At 43.6% G+C, this 20,686-nt stretch overlaps 1 protein-coding gene across 2 annotated transcripts; it reads left to right on the top strand.

Annotated features, from left to right (window-relative positions):
• The first annotated feature begins 14,332 nt into the window (after window positions 1-14,332).
• IRF2BP2 (interferon regulatory factor 2 binding protein 2) lies at window positions 14,333-20,477 on the top strand. 2 transcript variants are annotated; one of them, XM_037821350.1, is made up of 2 exons: window positions 14,333-16,231; window positions 16,902-20,477. In XM_037821350.1, the coding sequence occupies exons 1-2, from the start codon at window positions 15,220-15,222 to the stop codon at window positions 17,615-17,617; spliced, it is 1,728 nt and encodes a 575-aa protein (XP_037677278.1). In that variant the 5' UTR covers window positions 14,333-15,219; the 3' UTR covers window positions 17,618-20,477. The 2 variants fall into 2 exon arrangements, with proteins under 2 accessions (XP_037677278.1, XP_037677270.1); XM_037821342.1 differs by having other exon boundaries at window positions 14,335-16,279.
• Window positions 20,478-20,686: the final 209 nt, after the last annotated feature.

The following is a 20,686-nucleotide window of genomic DNA, read 5'->3' as shown; positions in this document are numbered from 1 at the left end:
AGACAGAAGGGTACTGGCTAGGTGGGTTAATGTGAGAGTTTCGACTCTTATAATTATTCTTGCCTGAATAATCAATATCTGGTGGACATTTACTGTGCAATTCTAGGAGGATTTAATGGATCTGGTGTAAGTGTAGAGCCTTGAAGGAATTGAATAGCAGCCTTTAAAAAATATAAAGAGAGAGGGGAAACAAATAAATGTAATTGACAGTGGAAAGAGAGTGAGTAGATTTGAATATATCCAAATCAATCAACAAGTAGAATTAATCTAAGTGGATAAGAGCATAGTTTTTTAGATCATGTCAGACCTTTATTATTACAATGATATTCATTTTTCCCTTTGGTTTTAAAAGAAATTAAAACATTTTCTTGGGACCCTAAAAGTACCATGGGCCCTAAGCACCTAGTGGATATGTCAGCTCTGGTCAGTACAAGACAATGTGATGCTAAGAATAATCCAACATAATGGGTAATTTTAAGCAATCACATATGGTTGACTTCAGAAAGGGGTGTGTGTGTGTGTGTGTGTGTGTGTGTGTGTGTGTGTGTGTGCGTGTGTGTGTGTGTGTGTGTGTGTGTGTGTTAGGGGAGGACTGCTGATTCTTTTTTTTAATACTAAAAGTCATCACACTTCACTATGTATATGAAAGGAGCTTTATTTTTAAAATGCATATTCTTGGGTTCTACCCCTCAAAGAATATGATTCCCTGTTAAAAAATCTTGTACATCTCAAGAGGAGTTATTTTCCAGGATAATAGCACGTTTTTGATGTTTTGAAAATTTAATTCCTAAGTTTGAATATGTTTCCTTAATAAAGTGAAATTTAGATCTTAAAAATGTAACCTCCTACCCAACTCCCCCCCCCCAACAAAAAAAAGAAAGGAAACTTAAAACAGTCTACATTTAACTCTGAAGATTTTCAAGACTCAAAAGAAGAAAAAGATGGACCATAAGTCAAAAGATTTAAAGGTTTACTTCATTATAGCAGAGATTCTAGGAAGGCCAGCAAGGGATCAAATATCAAGAAAAGAACACAAAAAGGTAGAGACTAGGAACTACTTCAACAACTATCTTCCACTACTTCAACAAATTAGTTCCATAAACATTTATTGAGCAACTACTATTTGCCAAGTACTGAAGTCAAGAGTGGGTATGGGGGTTATGGGTGGGGGCAGAGAACAAACGCATACATGTGGAAAGAAGTTCAAAAGGTAAAAGATCAGATATTACTTTAAGAGACAAAGTCAATATTACTTTAAGAGAGAAAGTCAGAAAAAGTGTCTGAGGAACGATATCAAAAGTGACAGATGACTCAGAAAGAATTAGGGAGATAGGAGTCTCTTGGAGATGGTGAAAATGAGGTCATTGGCAGCTTTAGGGATAAACACTTCCTTGGAGTGGTAGGTGTGGAAGGGATGCTAAGTAGCAGAGGCTATTCCTGAAGATTCTGAAGTCTGGCCATGAAAGATAGAAGCACTGGTTGAGTTTAGTACTGCCTGCTTCAGACTACTCTGGAAATACCTAACATAATAAAAGCCAACATCAATTGAGAGCTTCCTAAGTGCATGATCTGTTTAAAGCACTTCACATGTCATCTAATTCTCCTACCAACCTCTGCAGTAAGTACTATTTTTATACCCATTTCACAGATGAGGAAATTGAGGCACAGAAGGCTTAGGTAATTAGCCCAGGATCACAGAGCTAGTAAAAATGATAGAACTATAATATGAACCAGGCTCTCTTCCTCCAGAGCCTGCACTCTTAACCACTGCACAATACCTACCAACGATGAATGGACTGGACATATTACTAAATTTTGCATTTATTAGGCACTTGTGGGTTATTTGTGTGTGTGTTGTTGTTATATCAATTTACAGAGGCAAGTGAAGCACAGAAAAGTGATTTGCATGTGTTTAATATAGCAACAGGCAGAATTGGAACCTATTACAGAGCGTGATTTACTTTCCGGTGGCTCAAACCATTGAGTGTCTCTAGAGCATGGGATTTGGAGCCGCTGGTGCTGTGAAATAGAGCCAGAAAGCCCAGAAGGTAGTGCACTGAAGTCCTGAGAAGTTGGGACACTGTTAGTAAAACAAACATTTGGCTGGTCCCCAGCCCAGCTCTATCTCTGCATTCCTAGAGGCCCCAAAAAGGGAAAAGCTTTGCCTGAGAAGTGATTTTGTTTTCTCTCCATGATCATTTAGAGAATGCCAGCCTTTCAGAGCCTTTCTACTTTAGGCCCAGGTAGTCTTACATACACATTTCCTCCTTTGGTCAAATGGATGGTAAGTTCACTCGGGATGAAAATCATACTATCTGACAGTATTTGGAAAAAAAAAAAAAAGATATACATTAGCCATCGTGGTTTTTGCTTTGAGTTGGTAAGAGGAAAACACAATCCAAGTACAAAAGGCTGTAATTTGCTTTTCTAGTCAAAAGTTAATGACATTGCTTTATCAGCATGAAGCGAGTACAAACGACCTATTGGCCTTTCTCTGTCTGGTAATGAAAATATATGCCTTGGAAATGCGTGTACATGGACAAAGAGAAAACTGGATGGATAATTGTCATAATGATTGGGTAATAAAGTTAGGCCCTGATTTCTGTGGCTACAGTGATTGCTGCTTCTACTACTGCCACAGCTTCAGGAAAATGGTGGTAAAACATCCATCAGAGAAGTTGAAAGGGAGACAGCCTTGTCTGTTGAAGAAAAATAGCAGCGTTAGCACCAGCTTCTGTATTATGGATACCATAGCTGAGGATAAAAAGAGGCACACATGCATATCTCTAAGGCAATATGTGTGAATCTTTAAAAAGTGTATGCTGATTACTTTCTGAAAAATCAAATCCTACTTAAGTATACTAAGAGGAACTTACTATTTAAAACAAACAAACAAAAAAGCCACCCCGTGGTAAATTACAGACTTTAAAAAGTGTTCTTCTGCAATTCTGAATAATCATCCCTAATTTATTTCTTTTCCAAAGGATACATTCCATACGGAATGTCCTCAAAGCTGGTTATACCTGTATTTGAAATAAATGGGTTCCCAGCTACAGATACAAATGATTATTAGAAATTTGAGATGAATATGATGGAGAATTAACATTGAAAAATCAAATATCCTTTTCCATTATTTTGGAAGTGGCATTGGGCAGAGAGGGACTGATGTAAAATTTATCTGCCGATGTCATCTTCTTAGACTTTGCTCCTTGAGCTCAGTCTGTATGACTGTGTAGTTCAAAACGGCTGCCTGAGTTCATGAGTGGTTAAGAAGGGCATCACCGTAGTAATTTTCCTTCCCAACATAACTATCATAAAACAAACTGTCTACAATGATTTGCGAACTTTGTTTTCTTTCAGGACAACACAATAAGCTGCCGCTTTCTGTGCTCCCTGAGCAGTCTACGGTCCCACCCCCATTCAGGGAGTGGGGGGAGGTGGGAGGAGCAGGGCTGGACTCCTGGCCTTGGAGATAGGATGTGGTGTGATGCTTTTCTTCTGCAGGCACCATCCCGTGGGGCGCCTGAGGATGCGGCGCTGGCTTCGGTCCAGCTGAATTGGAGGCAGTCCTAGAAGTAAGAACATCCATCATGCTTAGTAAGATCTTAGGTTGTAACGGCTGCCGTGAGCCTTCAGACATTTTTTTTTTATAATGCTCCTGGTCATAAAGCGCTCTTTCCACCCCTGCTGCCATATGTTTTTCCAGCTGGACCTCCACCAGTCTTCCGCTCTCCAGAAAGTTCTCATCCACTCAGCCCAGGGGGATCGCATTGGTTTCTCTGAGGACCGCTGCAAGTTCCGGCCGGAGTCCTGCCCACATGGAAAAGCAAGCTCTCCGAGTTACAGATGAAGGTCTCAGATTGTGGGTCTGTGTCTGGAGATGGTGTGCTTTCCTGTTTCAATTTCAAGTTGTAGGAATGGAAATAAACGTATTTAAATATGTGAAACTGTATAAGAAAAAAAAAATCTTATTAGCATGTGTTTTCTATGATTCTGACTCTTCCTCACCAAATCTGGCTGCAAGGAAAATTAAAAACAGTTTTTGTCTGAAGACTGGAATCCGCCCACTTATTTACTCTGATCAGCCCTTGACCTCTGGACCCTGGTTTTCATTGTTCATCTTCTATTCACCTGGGGCACTAGGGATATTTTAGCTTTTCCAGATGCTGTTGTCCCAGTAGGTTGATAGTAGTTTCAATGGCTGGAGTTGCAACGCCTTGATACACTTTGCAGTTCCTGCCCAGGAGACAAGTTTCATTCTTCCAAATTCTACTCGAGTAGTTTTTCCTTTGTGGTTTAGACCCAGTTGTGGCTCTGCGGATCATTTTTCCTTTTGGTGAATTTGAATTCAGTCCCTCATCCTCAAAAGCCCTAAATGAAAAGGAAATAGGTGACACTTTCTCCATGGCAAACCTTCTTTGGGAAATTCTTTCAAGGTTTGGGCAGTATGTGACTAGCTCCCACTTGATCATTCCATTTACGTTTGATTTGCAATCAAAACTGAGCCAATTCAAGATTTTAATAGTGCCACCTATTACTTGCTGTTAAGTTCTCCATCACACTTGCCTCACTGTCACCCAACTCCTTACCCCTTTCCCCACTATCATTTTCCAGTGCCCTCCCTATGTTTGCTACTGAGGATGCCCAAGTCTTTTCTCAGCCCCTTCCCTCTGAAATCTGCAGGGGTAAAAATGATACCTGTGATAATATAAAGAAGTCTTAGAACAACTCAGACTTGTGGTCTAAAATCCAGAATTTTGACAGCACCAGTTTGGGGAGACCAATTTCATAATACGTGGATTTAGAGGCCCCTTTATAAATGATATCAGGAATAGCTAAGAAATTGTACAATCTGAAATGATAAAGTATTTTTCAAAGTAGGTAACAGAAAGCAGTATTGTGAGGAAATCACACTGCTTTTTGCTTTCTTTCTGACTCCTTAGTTTCACTAAAGGCTTAAACAAGAATATAATTATAATATTTGTAAATGATTGTGTAACTGCTCCAAAGCTTTGACTGTATACCTCCCAACACCCACAAGACTATAAGTGGTATGTATCAGGTAGGTTACCCATTAAACGACGGTGACAGATCGTATTTCTGGTTAATTGTTAGTTCCTTATGACCTTAGACTTTGCCTGTGTATTTAATAACACCATCTGTTGTCTGAGGTAGCACTACTACCTTTTTACATGAGGATTACTGTTCTTACTTCGTAAACAACAGTGCTCCATCTGAGGTGTTGAAACTCTACCATGGAATTATTTAAATTATACTACCTATGGAAAGCTTAAAGAAAGAAACTGACTTTATTCCCTATGCTGGCTTTGTTGACTTCAACTGAAAAAAAAAATCATAATTTATATACCATAATAAAAGCATAAAAAAGATTTACAAGTTATATTCTTGGTCTACAAAACAGAATGTTTTTTTTTTTTAAAAAAAAAAACCAAAACTCTGAATTAGTTATGCCTGTCCTGTTTGTCTTCTCAGACTAGTTTCTCATTGTACATACATCTCTAGGAAATTACCTGATAAAAGAGATAATTAAAAAATAATTCTTACAAAGTTAAATCAGGTGAAACTTTTTTTCTTTAACCATGACCCACGATCATGCCTTTCTGTTTTGTGGCAAGTTGAGAATCCTGCTAGTGCACAGAAATACTAAAACATCTACTCACACAAGGTCTGTAATTACGCAAATATTGAAAGTGTTTTAAGCCAGTTACCTTTGTTTGGGATTTACAGATAGTGGCGCCTGTAAAATGAACCCTTGGTGTCAGGGGTGGGGGAAGGAAGGAAGCAGAACATTTACTTTTAATTTAACCAAGCCATGTTATACAGTATACTAATTTAGTGCAATTCTCCAAACCATGAATCAGAACTTCCTAAAACAATAAGGACTCCATGGAGGGGAAGAACTGACTTGCATATAACTTTTATCTCCTGCCTGAGGGAAAAAAGAAGGGTTTTCTTCCAATGTCCCCATTAGACTCTACAGGGATGCAAAGCTGCACCTTTCAGAGTCTGAAAGAAACTCCATTCATTTGTTCATTCATTTATTTGTCTCAATCCATTCCCAGACTTAGTCCAAAAAGGAGCTAAAGTGAATGAGAATTATTGCTTAATTTTACCAGGGAAATATCAACTCCTCAAAGGTGAAGACTTTGTGACAGTAACTGTAATTTTTCATTCCTTAACATGATGATATTATTAAGAAGCAGGAATGAGCTGAAATATAAACATTCTAATGTGTATCTGATTTTTAAGCCCCTGACGAACTTTGACAACTCATAAACTTGACCATTATAAGACAAGCACTCACAAAACCCACAATTTTATGCTAAAATAATGTAGACACTCCACAGAGGTGTTTTTTTGTTTGTTTGTTTGTTTTAATTACTTGAAAGTGGAGCGGTTGGCCTGCACACCAAGCACATGAAAATAATCAAGAGGTAGTTTGCCAACAGAAAACAACTTCAGAAGTACAGAATGTAGAATTCTGAGCCTAAACAGCATCCCCAAAAGGCATGTCCTGACATGTTTTCAGTATAAGAGAGCTTCAGATTTCAGGCTTTTAAAAGAATGGCTCCTATTACAGCTGAACGGGCGGCTTACCCTTTTCTACACTCTGAATTGAAGGAATCTGGCAGTCTGATTCTGGAACACATTTAAAATATAGTGAGTAATATTTATATGAAAAGTAAAGTAACAGTTCTTTTTGTTTGTTTGTTTTTGAATACTTGAAATAAAACAAAATTTACACTTAAGTGCTTTTTTTCATATTTCTGAAAAACATAAAATTTAAAAAATGTAGAATTTAAATTTTCTGTAATCAGACCCAAATATACTTAAGTCACATAGAAGACAATAAAGGCAACTTTTCATGATATTAACAAAGTCACAAAAATTTCAAAACATCAGAATTCCTTGAACTTACTCTCATACAGTCGTTTATGAAGTCAATAGATAGCCAGTGTTCAGTGAAGACTTCACATGGCTATTAAGCAGTGAAATCCTGGGTGAGATACACAAAACCTCAAAATAAATTTCCACATCCTGCTGACTTATTCAGACAAATGCCTGTCAGTGCAAGGAACTTTCTTCTTCTTCAGCTAAGGCCTCTTAATCGGAAAGGCCCGTGGACAGTATATTAAATCTTTGCCACTGTGAATATATATATATATATATAGTAAGGCAGACTCGGGTGGGAAAAAAAAGGTGCAAATATTTCCCATAAGTTGCCTTGAGACACTTACTGAGGCATATTAATGCTGATACAGATGTTTTTGCCCTAGTTAATTTAAGTTTAACTATCGACCATGGTTTAGACACTCCTAGCCTGGAATTTGAGCCCAAACCAAGCAGATGTGATGTTCTCAGATGATATGATGATCTGGAAACCATTTTACCTTACAATTTTATTTGGATGGCACAACACCCCTCAAATAAAGGGCAGGCATTTCTGGTAGTTTTCCTGTATAATTTTGTGATACTATGTGTGTCAGAAGAATCTTGGGCTTGGAGTTGAATCTTGGGTATTCCCATCTCCACCTACTCACCATATGAAGGTTCAGAGCAAGAATGGAATCAAGTCCAGTACCTCCTCTTCCACTCAAAAGCAACTCTGGCTCAGAGTGTCCCAGTAACAGGTACCAGGTATCTGAAGAGAATCTATGGCCCTTCAGCCATCCATGGTTGCAGATATTTACGTGCATGTAAAAAAGAACCTGTGAAGAAAATACAAACAGCAGATAGCCCACCAGTGGGCTAAAGAAAGAACTGCACTTTGGGAAACCTGAATTCTAGCTGTTTTTTAACGGCAGATTTACTATTGTCTGAAGATAAATTCCTTATCTTTTTGGCACTTCCAGAAGTAACCAAATTCATAAAGTGAACAGAGAATGATGTTCTTCATCACTATTAAGAATAATGAATTGGTCTGAAAAGGCAAATATAAATAGATAAATGTAAATAAATATAATTAATTTTTAAAAGCAGTCTGAAAAATATTTTAAATTTAGATACCTAAGGATACTAAGCAATAAAAATCCCAAGGAAGTTCACATGTGTGTAGTTTCCAGGTTTGTTTCAGAATCAACTTCTCACTTAGGAATTTGCTTGAAGGGCTGGGGAGACTTGCCAACAGGTCCATCAAAGTTCATTTGTATTTGCATTTTAGCTGTCTGTGACAATCTTTTCAGTAAACACACTATTTTTAGGCAGTCACTTTAGGGAATCCATTTCACTATTTCTGGCCACCAGTGGTCTTCGCTAAGGCTCCCTTTCTTCTTCTCTGTATGAACTTCTTTACTCTCTCAATGGTTTTGTGCTCCCCCTAGCAAAGAGGCATTTCCATGTGGACATAGAAAAGGAGGTGCCAAAACATACAGAAGTTCACTCCAATTAATAAATTACACCCCACCATTAGTCTTTTTAACTCTCCTTCCTTTTTTCCTTTTGCAAGGAGTCCTCTGTCTTCCTTATACATAAAACTGACCAAAAAAAAAAAAAAAAGTATTGGAGGAAAAATTTTGTTAGATGTTTATATCGTTGAGAAATATCACTGTAATTTCCACTATATATAAAAAATAATTGTTTTAAATAACAACCGTACTATTTTTCACTAAACATATTGGACAAGAGCAAGTAAGCCAACAGAACAGATTAATAAAATGCTAATGGTTAAGGCCAAATTTTTCTGGTGATTGTCATCCTTTTGCAAAATATATTTTCATCTTCTCAAAAGAAAGTCAGTCTGTTTAATAATGGCTAACTGGCACTTCGTAAGAAATACAAACAATAACAATGAAAGCTTATTTGAATAAGTTATGATCATTTTGCTTCCTGTAGCTTCTTTATAGCAAAGAAATTCTATGAAATATGGTGGCTTCACATTTTCTTCTTTTCAGTGTCCTGTAGTCCGTTCCATTTATTTGTCTGAGTTCAAAGCAGTGACAACTGGAGTCCTACAATAGGAATTAAGTGATTTCACAAGTTTTTCCTCTTTATTTTTAAAGAAATAGGTCTTAAAGAATAGGAGGTATAGTATTCCAGTTTGGTGACTGCCACCACCATTTTACCACCCAACTAAATCCCAGAATTGAACATTTCATCCTAACACCAACATGAATTTTTACGTAACCATCATAAAGTCCAGCACAAAATGGTTTGCCATTTAAGGAGTCCCATGCAAGATGTGGTATTATGGCAACTGCCTCTCACCTCTACCATCTCCTTCCATCTGTTGGGAATATTTGTGTTTCTTTGGATTGATCGTCCTATGAATTATACTTGAATTTTCTTTTTCCTTATAAATATAGATAAACAAATCTTAACACTTAGGAGGAGTCTCTTTTGCTGGGCCTCTAAACTGTGATTTTATTTTTTAAATGCAGATAGAATGTTCTACACCATATCATTAGATAGCAGGACTGATACCTGGATTTCAGTCCTGGCACTCAATTTAAGGGCTACTTTAGGTAAATCACTTAATCTTTTCATATCTCAGAGTTTTATTTTCTGAAAGATGACAAATAATAGCATTTATGCTTGAGATAATATTTTTAAATGTCCCTATGAAAGGTACAGTAAAATATCATATTTATTCTTAACCTTTCAGAATTGTTACATCATTCTATTTTTTTCAGCTCCCTTTCTGCTCATTGTGCATGTAAGAAAGTTAAGTTTTTAAGTAAAGAAAGCTAATGAGAGGAAATTTACCGTTTTAAAATTTTCAAACCTTTCCCGTGAAGTTAGTTCACTATTTTGTCAGTATCTTCCTACTAATCTCTTTTAAAGGTTTTTTGCGAGTGTCTTAAATATAAATTAAACTCACATCCAGATATTATTCCAGAAAAAGTACATTTCATCACCCTCTTTCCAAAAAGTCAATAGGAGGGTTCTGGCATCAAATGGCTGTTGAATCCCTTCCAGTTCTCCTACAAATTTCCTTGCAGACTGGGCAAGCATGTGACCTCAATCTCTCCTTTGTCTGTGTTTTTTACTCAGCTCTTTAAATTCTGACATGGTAAGTCGTTAGCCTACCTCAAGACCCCAAGTTTTGCTCTAAATGGGGGCCTGTACATATGTTTACACAAAGACTGGTGACTAACAGCTTCTGTGTATAACATGTGGATGATTAAGAGCTCCTGCAATTTTATTTGGCTTGATTCTTAGACCCTCCACATAGAGTTTACCACCTCCACATGTAAAAGTCTTTTTTATATCCGAATGCTGTCTGTGCACAGGGGAGGCAGGCTATAGGGAACAGTCAAATAGAAGGGACATATCTCTAAAAACATCTATCTGCAATTTGATAACCAGTGGAATTGTCTCATAAAATCCTATTACTTAGAAGAAAATCTCTCATGTATATTACAGAAGTTTCATTTATGTCAAGACTCTCCATAGTATGTGTAGATGCAGTCATATAAACAAATATGTTCAAATATATGTTTGTAACTTTTTAATGGAAAAGTCCCTGAATATTACAAGTGTTCTTTAATCACAGTACTTCTACCTGAGTCCAAGGAGCCTAGAATGGTGCCCACAGAAATCCAAATGACATGTGGCTCTATTTTCTTTCTCCTTCAAATATCTACAATCAGAGGATATGGTTGCAACATCATGTTATTAATAGAAGCTGCATTCTAAAGAGTGAGGTTGTGATTCCACCTCGCTGTATAGAGTGAAACCCATGAACTCAGCAATCCAGGAATACCATCTCCTGGACAGCACCGACACTGTGCTGGGGGCACATGGCTGCACTCCTCCCGCAGCTGCGTGACCTGAGGGCAGAGTTCCTTTGGTTAGGAACATTTCTTTACCCTGCCCTGTAAGGTGTACAGGGTTGTGCTGTGTTAGCAAGAGCATCTCGACTGGAATAAGCTCTGGCGACCAGATTCAGATTTTAGATGTTTAATTTTCAGACAGTGGAAACCCAAGTAAATCGGTTTGTATTTGGTGGCAGGGGTGGGAGTGGTCAGATTTGTTCTACCCATTGAGCTCTCATTTAAAACTGCTCCCTTTGATTTGCTTTCCCCCACTTCCCTTACTCCTGCTTTTTGATAGTATTTCACTGAATGGCTTTCATTTTGCTCCTAAACTGTGATTGTATCCGAAAAAAAAAAAAATCTTAGAAATTAGCACTGGAAAGGACTTTTGCTTCCTCTGGTCTCAGCAGGAGTGTTCCCCAGTTTACTTCCTTTAGTGCTTAAGACAAGTGGCAGCATTTCAGTGTTCTAGCTAAAAGCCAGTCTCAATTCACTGCCTCAACAACACTGACACTGCCTCTGCCTGCCTGTCCACAGTGTGTAGGAGCACACTGCATCCAACCCCATAACCTTGACTCTGAATGGCAAAGATTATGATAATTCTCTTCTGAGAGGACTTGGAACCTTAAGCAAGAGGGCAGAGTCTACGTGACTCAAACATACCAACTTCCTCTTTCATAAGTCATCACATGATGAAGTACAATTACAATTCCTGCCTTGTCTCTGCGAATTGCAGGCGCATTGCCTCACCCGAGAAACCCTGCTCCTGTGTGTGGAGGCGGCGGCTGTAACTGCTGCAGCAGCCGCTTTGGAAAGGATCCAACTCCAGTCTGCGCCTGGAGGGAGGGCGGTGGGTGGAAGACAAAAACAAAGCTATGTTTACTTAGCATACATCGATAAAGCTGCTTCAATGCCACAGGAAAGGCCAGACAGCATGAAAGACTTTTGCTACAATATAAGGAATTGCTGCCCTGGATCCAGAGCCAGCCTTAACCCTCTTGATCCCGGATCCTTTTAGGGCAGGGGAGCCCAGAACTAAAATAGCCTGTTTTCCAGCGGGCATTTCATTAGGGAAGTTACAACAACTCAGTTTCGACATTAAACTGGCAGTGTAAAATAAAAAGGAAATGCTCTTCTTTTGCAGAAGAAAAGCTCTGTTCTAAAAGATCTTTCCTTAGAATCTTTCAAGGCTGAATTTGTATTTCAGTATTTCTATTTTGGGACGGAACCCTAGGCTCTCCCTTGAGTTCATCACTGTGCTCGCTGGTGACGGCGCTAATGGCGAGTTGCGCTTTCTTTTAATATGCTCCATTCACTGCCTACTGCGGCGATCCCTTGGTGCGGGGCGGGGTGTGGGGGCTTTGAGATAGCTAATCTCTTTGCAGCACAATGACTGGGCCTCATCCCCTCTCTGCTAGGGCCTCTTGGGCCAAGTCACAGGTTGGAATTAGTGGCATAAAGTCTAGGCGCAGAAGGGACAGATTGGAGGGACAGACAGGTCCTAAAGGAGGTGCGCTACCCCTGCAGCCAGGTGCCGGGAGTGACCAACGCCACTCGCGCCAGCAGCTCTTGGGAGGGATCCGGGCAGGCTTCATTTTCCCAGCTTACAAGAGAGGGTGAAGGTAGGATTGCAACTGCAGGACAAGGTCGGGGAACACGATGGGGACAGGGGCACCTTTTTCTCTGGAAATCCACAAGAAAAGACTTATTCACGGTTAGCCTGTAAAAACACTTAGGTCTGGCATTACATTTTCCGTGTCATTTTCGAGCAGCTTTTTCTTTTCATATGCTTTAAGCAGCTCCCTCCACTGTTCCTCGGAGGTTCCTCCACCCTTCTTCGTGGTTAATCCTTTCGAGCAACCTGACATTTTCAATAGCAACAAGAGATTTTTTTCCCTATCTACCAACCAGCTGTAGGAAAGATCGTATAATTAGTACCCTGTTCCTCTCAAACTTAGGCGATTCATTCCAGTCGAAAGGAAAGATATGGGCCTATGTTCCCAACAAAAGAAGCTCCAGAGGCCGCCCTTCAAAGCTGAAGTGTATAAATCCCAATTGAGAGAGTGACTAAGCCCGAGTCGATTAGTCAGTAAGACTAACGACCAGCCAAAAGTGATTTCCCAGAAAACAAATCAGCTCCTCCTCCCGATAAAAGTATGAAACTCAAGTGTTCAATTCAGCGGGGACAGAGTCTGTATAACTGCAACAGTTGCAGACAAACGAAGTCTTTGTCGGGTCTGCAACTGCAAACCACCTTCGCGCTAGGCGGGTTTGCACCTAAGGAGGACAACACGGGCCTCTGCCTCCAGACAAGTACAAATCCGCCCGCCCCTCCATTATGGCATCAAGTGAGCGCGCCTCGCTGCGAACAGCTCCAGCCCCTTCACGACAGACGGTGGTGTAGCCCCTAAACCAGCACCAGCTAAGTCCCCCTCAACGGAGGGGAAGCTACACACCCCTCTTCTGATCCCAAGGGGACCTCGCAGGCCCTCGCTGCGGTTTTTTACCCACTCTTCCGCACTGTAATAGCGCCACTCGTTACAATGAGTAAAAGTTTAGCAGGGCTGAGGGAGGGACCTGAAGGCCCAGAAATAGCAGGCGGGAGGGTGGGGGGGGCGGTGCCTGCGCGATGACGTGGAGGCGCTGGCTATAGATCGCGCTCTGTTTCCCCGGATCCCTGGAATGTGCATTTCGTTTAATGAGGTTGCAAGTGCCAATTGCATAGAGTCACGTCCGCGCTGAGCGTGCGCACTCAGTGGCAGTGGCGGCAAATGGGCCGCGGCGCGCACGTCACGGCGGCTCCCTGCCCACGCTCTAACCTACATAAGGCCGCAGGCGCGTCCCGCCCGGCCCCGAGCCGCTCCGCGCGGTTGGCACGATCCTTCTCGCCAGTCTGAAGGATTCCTTTTCTCTGCCGTGCGGGCTCCGAGTTGCGGGGAAATCGGTGCATTAGGGAGGAAGGAGGGTAACGTGGCTTAGAGGAAAAACTTTGCCCCTTGGCTGTGTTCCTGAATCAGCTACCCTAGAAAAGAGATGTTTCAGTGAGGGTTTTATTTGTACGGCGCTTCCTTTCCCTTTCCCCAGGGACTTAATGAACAATTCACAGGCCAACCGGAGGCACTTCAACTCTGTCGTATGTTTTGGAAAACATTTCAGTGTTAGTAAAACTTAAACGGGACAATGGCGCATGTGGCTTTTTCCAAAACAAAAGAAAGTGTAAAAGCATGTTGTTAAAATGCTACCCAGATTTCGTGACTACGCGTCTTTCATTCAGATTTCAAATATAACTCCTAAATCAAAAAAAAAAAAAAACTTGTGTAAATTACGCTAGATTTAAAGTTTCCATCCTCCTGAGCTTGACAGAAACCAAGTTACAAAGTGGCATTGCTTACACAACAACAACAAAAACTATGGTTTTAGCACGATTTGACCCTAAAGGACATTAGGAGGGGGGGAAAAAAGCCCTGATAAGTCAATGTAGCTGAGCGGGAAGCGAGGTAAAGGGGGAAGGAAAGTGGAGGAAAAGAAAAACAACATTTGCATCACATTCACGTTGGAAAGCCTTTCCGCTCCTCCCTCCCCGCCGCTGCTGCGGAGCCAGGGCTCGGAGCCGGGAGCTGGTTCTTGCAGGTCTCCTGGCAGAACTTCCCTGAGCGCTGCGCTGCGCGGGAGGGGGACGAGCGCGAGGGCGCGAGCAGCGGACGCGCGCGAGAGGGGAGGGGGCGCCGCGCGCAGGCGCTGTGCAAGGCTGTCGAAGAATCAAGTCGGTAGAACTGGAGCGGCCGCGGCGGCGGCGGCAGCAGCAGCGGCAGCAGCAGCGTCGGCAGCGGCGGAGCTGAAGCGGGCAGGGCGCTGACGCTGGCGCGGGCAGAGCAGCTACGATAGGAGTTGTGAGTGAGCGGCGGAGCAACCCGGGAGCCCGCGCTGCATCCTAACTCCACGCGCACCGGCCGCTGCCGCCTCGGCGCGGCATGCCCAGCCACTCGGGCTGAGCCTCCCCCGGCGGCCGCCCCCCTCCCCTCGCCCCCCCGACCTCCCCGCCCCCCGCCCCTCAGTTAGCGCGGGCCGCCGCGACCTGCTGCACTCACCCGCGCCCTCGCGGCCCGTGTTCGCCCCGGTCTGGAGACCCGCCGCAGCCCCGTCCGAGCCTCCGCTGCAGCGCCCGCCGCGCCGCGACGCCCCGCAGTCCGTCCGCGCCCGCCGGGGGGACCTGCTGCCGCGGCTGCACCCTCTCGCCCCGCGCCCCCCGCCTCTTGTGCACCGGGGGCGCTGCGCGGGCGCCGAGCCTTCGCGGGCTTTGCCGCCGCCGCCGCCGCTGCGGCCGCCGCCGCCTCTGGTGGGGGAGCCGCGAGGTTGGGGGGGGAGAAGGGCGCGTGTGTTGCCGGCGGGGGGCGGCGGCGCCTCCTCCTCCTCCTCCTCTTGCTGCACCGCGGGCTCCTCGGACATGGCCGCGGCGGTGGCGGTGGCGGCCGCGTCCCGGCGGCAGTCGTGCTACCTGTGTGACCTGCCCCGCATGCCGTGGGCCATGATCTGGGACTTCACCGAGCCCGTGTGCCGCGGCTGCGTCAACTACGAGGGCGCCGACCGCGTCGAGTTTGTCATCGAGACGGCGCGGCAGCTCAAGCGGGCGCACGGTTGCTTCCAGGAGGGCCGCTCCCCGCCCGGTGCCGCGGCCTCGGCCGCCGCCAAGCCGCCGCCGCCGCTCTCGGCCAAGGACATCCTCCTGCAGCAACAGCAGCAGCTCGGCCACGGTGGCCCCGAGGCGGCCCCGCGCGCCCCGCAGGCCCTGGAGCGCTACCCCCTGGCGGCCGCGGCCTCGGCCGAGCGTCCCCCGCGCCTGGGCTCCGACTTCAGCGGGAGCCGCCAGGCGACGGGCCTGCCGCAGCCACCGACGCCGCAGCCGCCGCCCGTAAACGGCATCCTGGTGCCCAACGGCTTTTCCAAGCTGGAGGAGCCCCCCGAGCTGAACCGCCAGAGCCCGAACCCGCGGCGCGGCCATGCCGTGCCGCCCACCCTGGTGCCGCTCATGAACGGCTCGGCCACGCCACTGCCCGCCGCGCTCAGCCTCAGCAGCCGCGCCGCCGCCGCCTCGCTGGCCGCGGTGTCCGGGGGCGCCGCCCCCAGCCTGGGCCCAGCACAGCCAGCCGAGCTGGGCGCCCACAAGCGGCCGGCGTCCGTGTCCAGTAGCGCGGCGGTGGAGCACGAGCAGCGCGAGGCAGCGGCCAAGGAGAAGCAGCCGCCGCCGCCCTCGCACCGGGGCCCGGCCGACAGTCTGTCCACCGCGGCCGGGGCCGCCGAGCTAGGCGCTGAGGGCGCGGGTAAAAGCCGCGGGCCGGGGGAACAGGACTGGGTCAACAGGCCCAAGACCGTGCGCGACACGCTGCTGGCTCTGCACCAGCACGGCCACTCGGGGCCCTTCGAGAGCAAGTTTAAGAAGGAGCCGGCCCTGACTGCAGGCAGGTTGTTGGGTTTCGAGGCCAACGGGGCCAACGGGTCTAAAGCAGGTAGGGGCGGCTGTGGGGTGAGCGGGTCCAGGGGAGAGAGGGGACCAAACAGCAGAGGAAGGGCTGTTCTTTCCATTCACCATTCTGCCCCAGCCCCCAGAAACAACAAACACCCAACTTCCTGATCTGCCTGAGGCGGAACCAGTGCTTAGTGGCAACGTGTTCATGTGCTGAAGCAGCATAACAGAGATGAGTCAGACAGTGCTGATAGGCATTGACACAGGGTTTTCCTTTCCCAGCATATTCTTGGACGGGAGCATGAGGGCACCAGTCACCTTTTAACCTGTAGAGGGACATTGTCACATGCACAGTTCATACTGGTATACATGCATGCATGTGTAATTTCACACCGAGTTAAATGCAGTTAGCTTAAATACAGGCAATTTTGCACACATCGTTTTCTGCAACTTAGTTTTCTTTTTAATAGGATAACGTTCTCTTAGAACCCCATAAAGATAAGTGTTTTAAGTTGCACCTGCACTTGAAACTCATGAGTTTGTGTATATGTGCTTTTAGAGAATACAAATTCCTAACGAGGTTTGTTTTGCTTTGGTAAAAGAAAGATTGTTTTCAGTGCATGTAGATTTATTCCCTCTCTTTTTCCTTTTCTTTGTTTTCCCAGTTGCAAGAACAGCAAGGAAAAGGAAGCCTTCTCCAGAACCAGAAGGTGAAGTCGGGCCCCCTAAAATCAATGGAGAGGCCCAGCCTTGGCTGTCCACCTCAACAGAAGGGCTCAAGATCCCCATGACTCCTACATCCTCTTTTGTGTCTCCACCGCCACCCACTGCCTCACCTCATTCCAACCGGACCACACCGCCTGAAGCGGCCCAGAATGGCCAGTCCCCCATGGCAGCCCTGATCTTAGTAGCAGACAATGCAGGGGGAAGTCATGCCTCGAAAGATGCCAACCAGGTTCACTCCACTACCAGGAGGAATAGCAGCAGCCCACCCTCTCCGTCCTCTATGAACCAAAGAAGGCTGGGCCCCAGAGATGTGGGCGCCCAGGGAGCAGGCAGCACAGGAGGACTGGAGCCAGTGCACCCTGCCAGCCTCCCGGACTCCTCTCTGGCAGCCAGTGCCCCACTATGCTGCACCCTCTGCCACGAGCGGCTGGAGGACACCCACTTTGTGCAGTGCCCCTCCGTCCCTTCGCACAAGTTCTGCTTCCCTTGCTCCAGACAAAGCATCAAACAGCAGGGAGCTAGTGGAGAGGTCTATTGTCCTAGTGGGGAAAAATGCCCTCTTGTGGGCTCCAATGTCCCCTGGGCCTTTATGCAGGGGGAAATTGCAACCATCCTTGCTGGAGATGTGAAAGTGAAAAAAGAGAGAGACTCGTGACTTTTCCGGTTTCAGAAAAACCCAATGATTACCCTTAACTAAAACTGCTTGAATTGTATATATATCTCCATATATATATATATCCAAGACAAGGGAAATGTAGACTTCATAAACATGGCTGTATAATTTTGATTTTTTTTTGAATACATTGTGTTTCTATTTTTTTTTTTTTTTTTTGACGACAAAAGGTATGTACTTATAAAGGCATTTTCTTCTTTTGTTAATGTTATTAGCATATCTTTGTGCTTTATTATCCTGGTGACAGTTACTGTTCAATGTAGGCTGTGACTTGCGCTGCTTTTTTAGAGCACTTGGCAAATCAGAAATGCTTCTAGCTGTATTTGTATGCACTTATTTTAAAAAGAAAAAAAAAAGCCAAATACATTTTCTGACATTGTAAGATTGCCTTACTGTCTGTTATTCCTTATTGCTGGCCCCTTTCTCAGGCTGGAGGCCAATTGGTGGAGAAGGAAAGGAAATGAGTGAAAGGGGCATTGTTGTGAAGTGGGCATGCCCCTGGGAAATATCACCAAGTACCCCAAAACATCATCCTCCTATAGTAATAGGAAAGTAGATTCTGAATCTCTGTATTTTGTTCTCAGAAGTTCAGTTCTTGGGGTCTTGGTGATTAGGAAGTGCCGCTCAGAGATTTTCAGGATTGTGTGCTTTTGGTAAGGGGGGGGGGAGGTTTTTTTTTTTTTTTTAAGGCAGAGTTGACCGCTGTTCACTGTCCACGTGATCAGTTGTAAGATTACAATGCTGCATGCTAGTTGGTTACATAATACACAATTTCAGTGATGGAAGGCGGTTATAATGGTGGGGTGTACAACATGGCACTGCCATCTTTGAACAGAGCCTGGCTCTGCAGCGCCACTTTATCTTTTTAAACACCCTTGAGCTCTGTTTGTTGTTGCTGTTGTCGTTTCCTTTGAAAAGAGTCCCAAGAGAAGTTACAGTACAGGTGAACTTGGAGATTGTGGGATTGGTTTTGTTTCTGTTTTGTGTTTTGTTTTGTTACCATTTACCTGTAGTGCTATTGCTGTTGATACTATCACCTACACCCTGTTTCTAGTGAGTGTTGAATACAGTATGGTACAATGACAGTAACAGCCACGCGTGCTGACAGGGCTGCCTGTGGGCATATCAGTGACAGCCCAAATGTGGGTGGAGGAAACCTGTAATTTCCTTCTTACAAGTGTTTGAAATACCAAGTGAATAAAACTGTTCTTCTGGGAAAAAACGATAAACCAGTGAAAATTAAAGAAATTAAGGGTTTTACGTAATAGGCCCCACCTCTCAAACTATTTTTAGAAGCCTTTTGAAAACTAATTTCTCTTGATCACTGTTTTGCATCAGTAAAATGATTTTTTAAAACCAATAAATCATCAGTTATTAGAAATAGTTGTCTCCCAGTGATACTGGTTTTTCTTTTGTGCTGTTATGATTTAACATTGACAGGAACTTTATTTTAAATCCTCATGTTCAGGTGTTTGTAACTTGGCCATATATAATTAGGCTGAATCAAGTTCAATTACAAATTTATGTGTCTCATCCCACAACATAGTATGTATTTTAATTTGAAAATATAAATTGTTACCAATTTTAGATTCTTTTGTAGTTACGTTTTTTGTCTGTCATTCTTAAATTGCTCAAAATATTTTATTAATGGTCAAGTTATTAACACTTAAATTGGATACTGCGCCATAGTATTTTTTTCATAGTGTTTTTAATGAGTGCACCTACTATTAATGCTGAGAAAATTCATGCTTCTGGTCATTGCTATATTACAAACAGACTTGCATGATTAACCAGTTTGTCATTACACTTATTTTTTTTTAATTGGAATATACATGACTCAGATGAAACTGGTCCCTCTTATGTAAGTGCACACATGCAGAAACAGTCAATTTTAAAAGCCCATAAAGACGTTTGTAAAGAATTCAACTATTAATGGTCTGTTGTATAATGTATATCTAGGCACTTTATTAAAAACTGGAATTTGACCTCATAGATGTTGCAAGTTAATGGGTCATTTGACCTAATTTGTTGTAGCTGTCTGTACATTTTGCAATCTGAATACAGATAAGCTTTCCAAAAAGATTGAAGAACCATCCTGTTTTGGATAGGTCTATCCAGCTGTGGAAAAGACAACTTAGGTTTCTCTGTGCTGGTGTTTAAGGGGGAGAATCAGAAAAGCTTTAAGGGCTGTGTATTGAAGTTACTACTATTAAAAAAATAATACCTGCATAAGTTTGACTGGCCTTTGGGTGGCCTTCATGGAAGGCTTTTGTAGCTGGAAGTGTTGATCTGGGTTACTTTTCTGACATTCTCCTAAGAAGTTAAAATGTAAACATCATTGGGACATGAGTTTGATCTTTTGTTGTCAGCAAGCTACTTACTGTACATGGGCAGTATCAGATTTCACATGCTAATACTTCAGCTGTGCTTTTAATACTCAAAATATTAGGGGATGGGGTGTTGAAGTTTTTCCTTTTTTTGTTTTAACAATTTATAGGATTTAACAGATGTACTGTCTTTCATGTGGCTTCAACATTAAAAGTTAATGAGAAAGTACACATGGTTTACAACTTTTACTACACACCTTTCCTTGGCCACCAAGTATTTTAAAAGTGTGCCACCTTTTAACCTTTACTTTTTTTTTAAGTTGAAGGTGATACTTTTTCTATATACGATGATACTCCTGTCAACTGAAGTGAGTGTGAGCTCAGATATCCACATTATTATATTCTAAAATCAATCACTATGGAAATATCACCTGCATTCTGTCATTTGTCAGATTAAAGTATCTTTTTTTCTTTAACTTTTAGCATTAAATAAAAATAAAATTGGGAGCACTGAACATTTTCTGAGGCCTTTTTTAATTTTTTAAAGTAAGCTTAGAATGGGCTATTGTTTTAATCATTAATGGCAGTTGTGACTGAATGGGTTTAGGGGTGGGGTTTTACTGGAACTACAGGAGAAGAACAGGAGATAAAGGGCCTGGAACAAAAAGGCAACTGATGGTAGGGAAAAAATTGCCAGGGACTGGGGAAAGGGCAACTGGATAAG

This window comes from Choloepus didactylus, chromosome 2 (genome assembly GCF_015220235.1).
Source record: "Choloepus didactylus isolate mChoDid1 chromosome 2, mChoDid1.pri, whole genome shotgun sequence".
Taxonomy (NCBI): domain Eukaryota; kingdom Metazoa; phylum Chordata; class Mammalia; order Pilosa; family Megalonychidae; genus Choloepus; species Choloepus didactylus.
This window is presented reverse-complemented; position numbering and strand designations above follow the sequence as displayed.

Bases quoted from the DNA above. Each gene is read 5' to 3' on its own strand.
- IRF2BP2 (XM_037821342.1), top strand. From the start codon at position 15,220: ATGGCCGCGGCGGTGGCGGTGGCGGCCGCGTCCCGGCGGCAGTCGTGC. The intron at 16,280-16,901 runs GTAGGGGCGGCT...TTGTTTTCCCAG, and splicing joins GGCCAACGGGTCTAAAGCAG to TTGCAAGAACAGCAAGGAAA.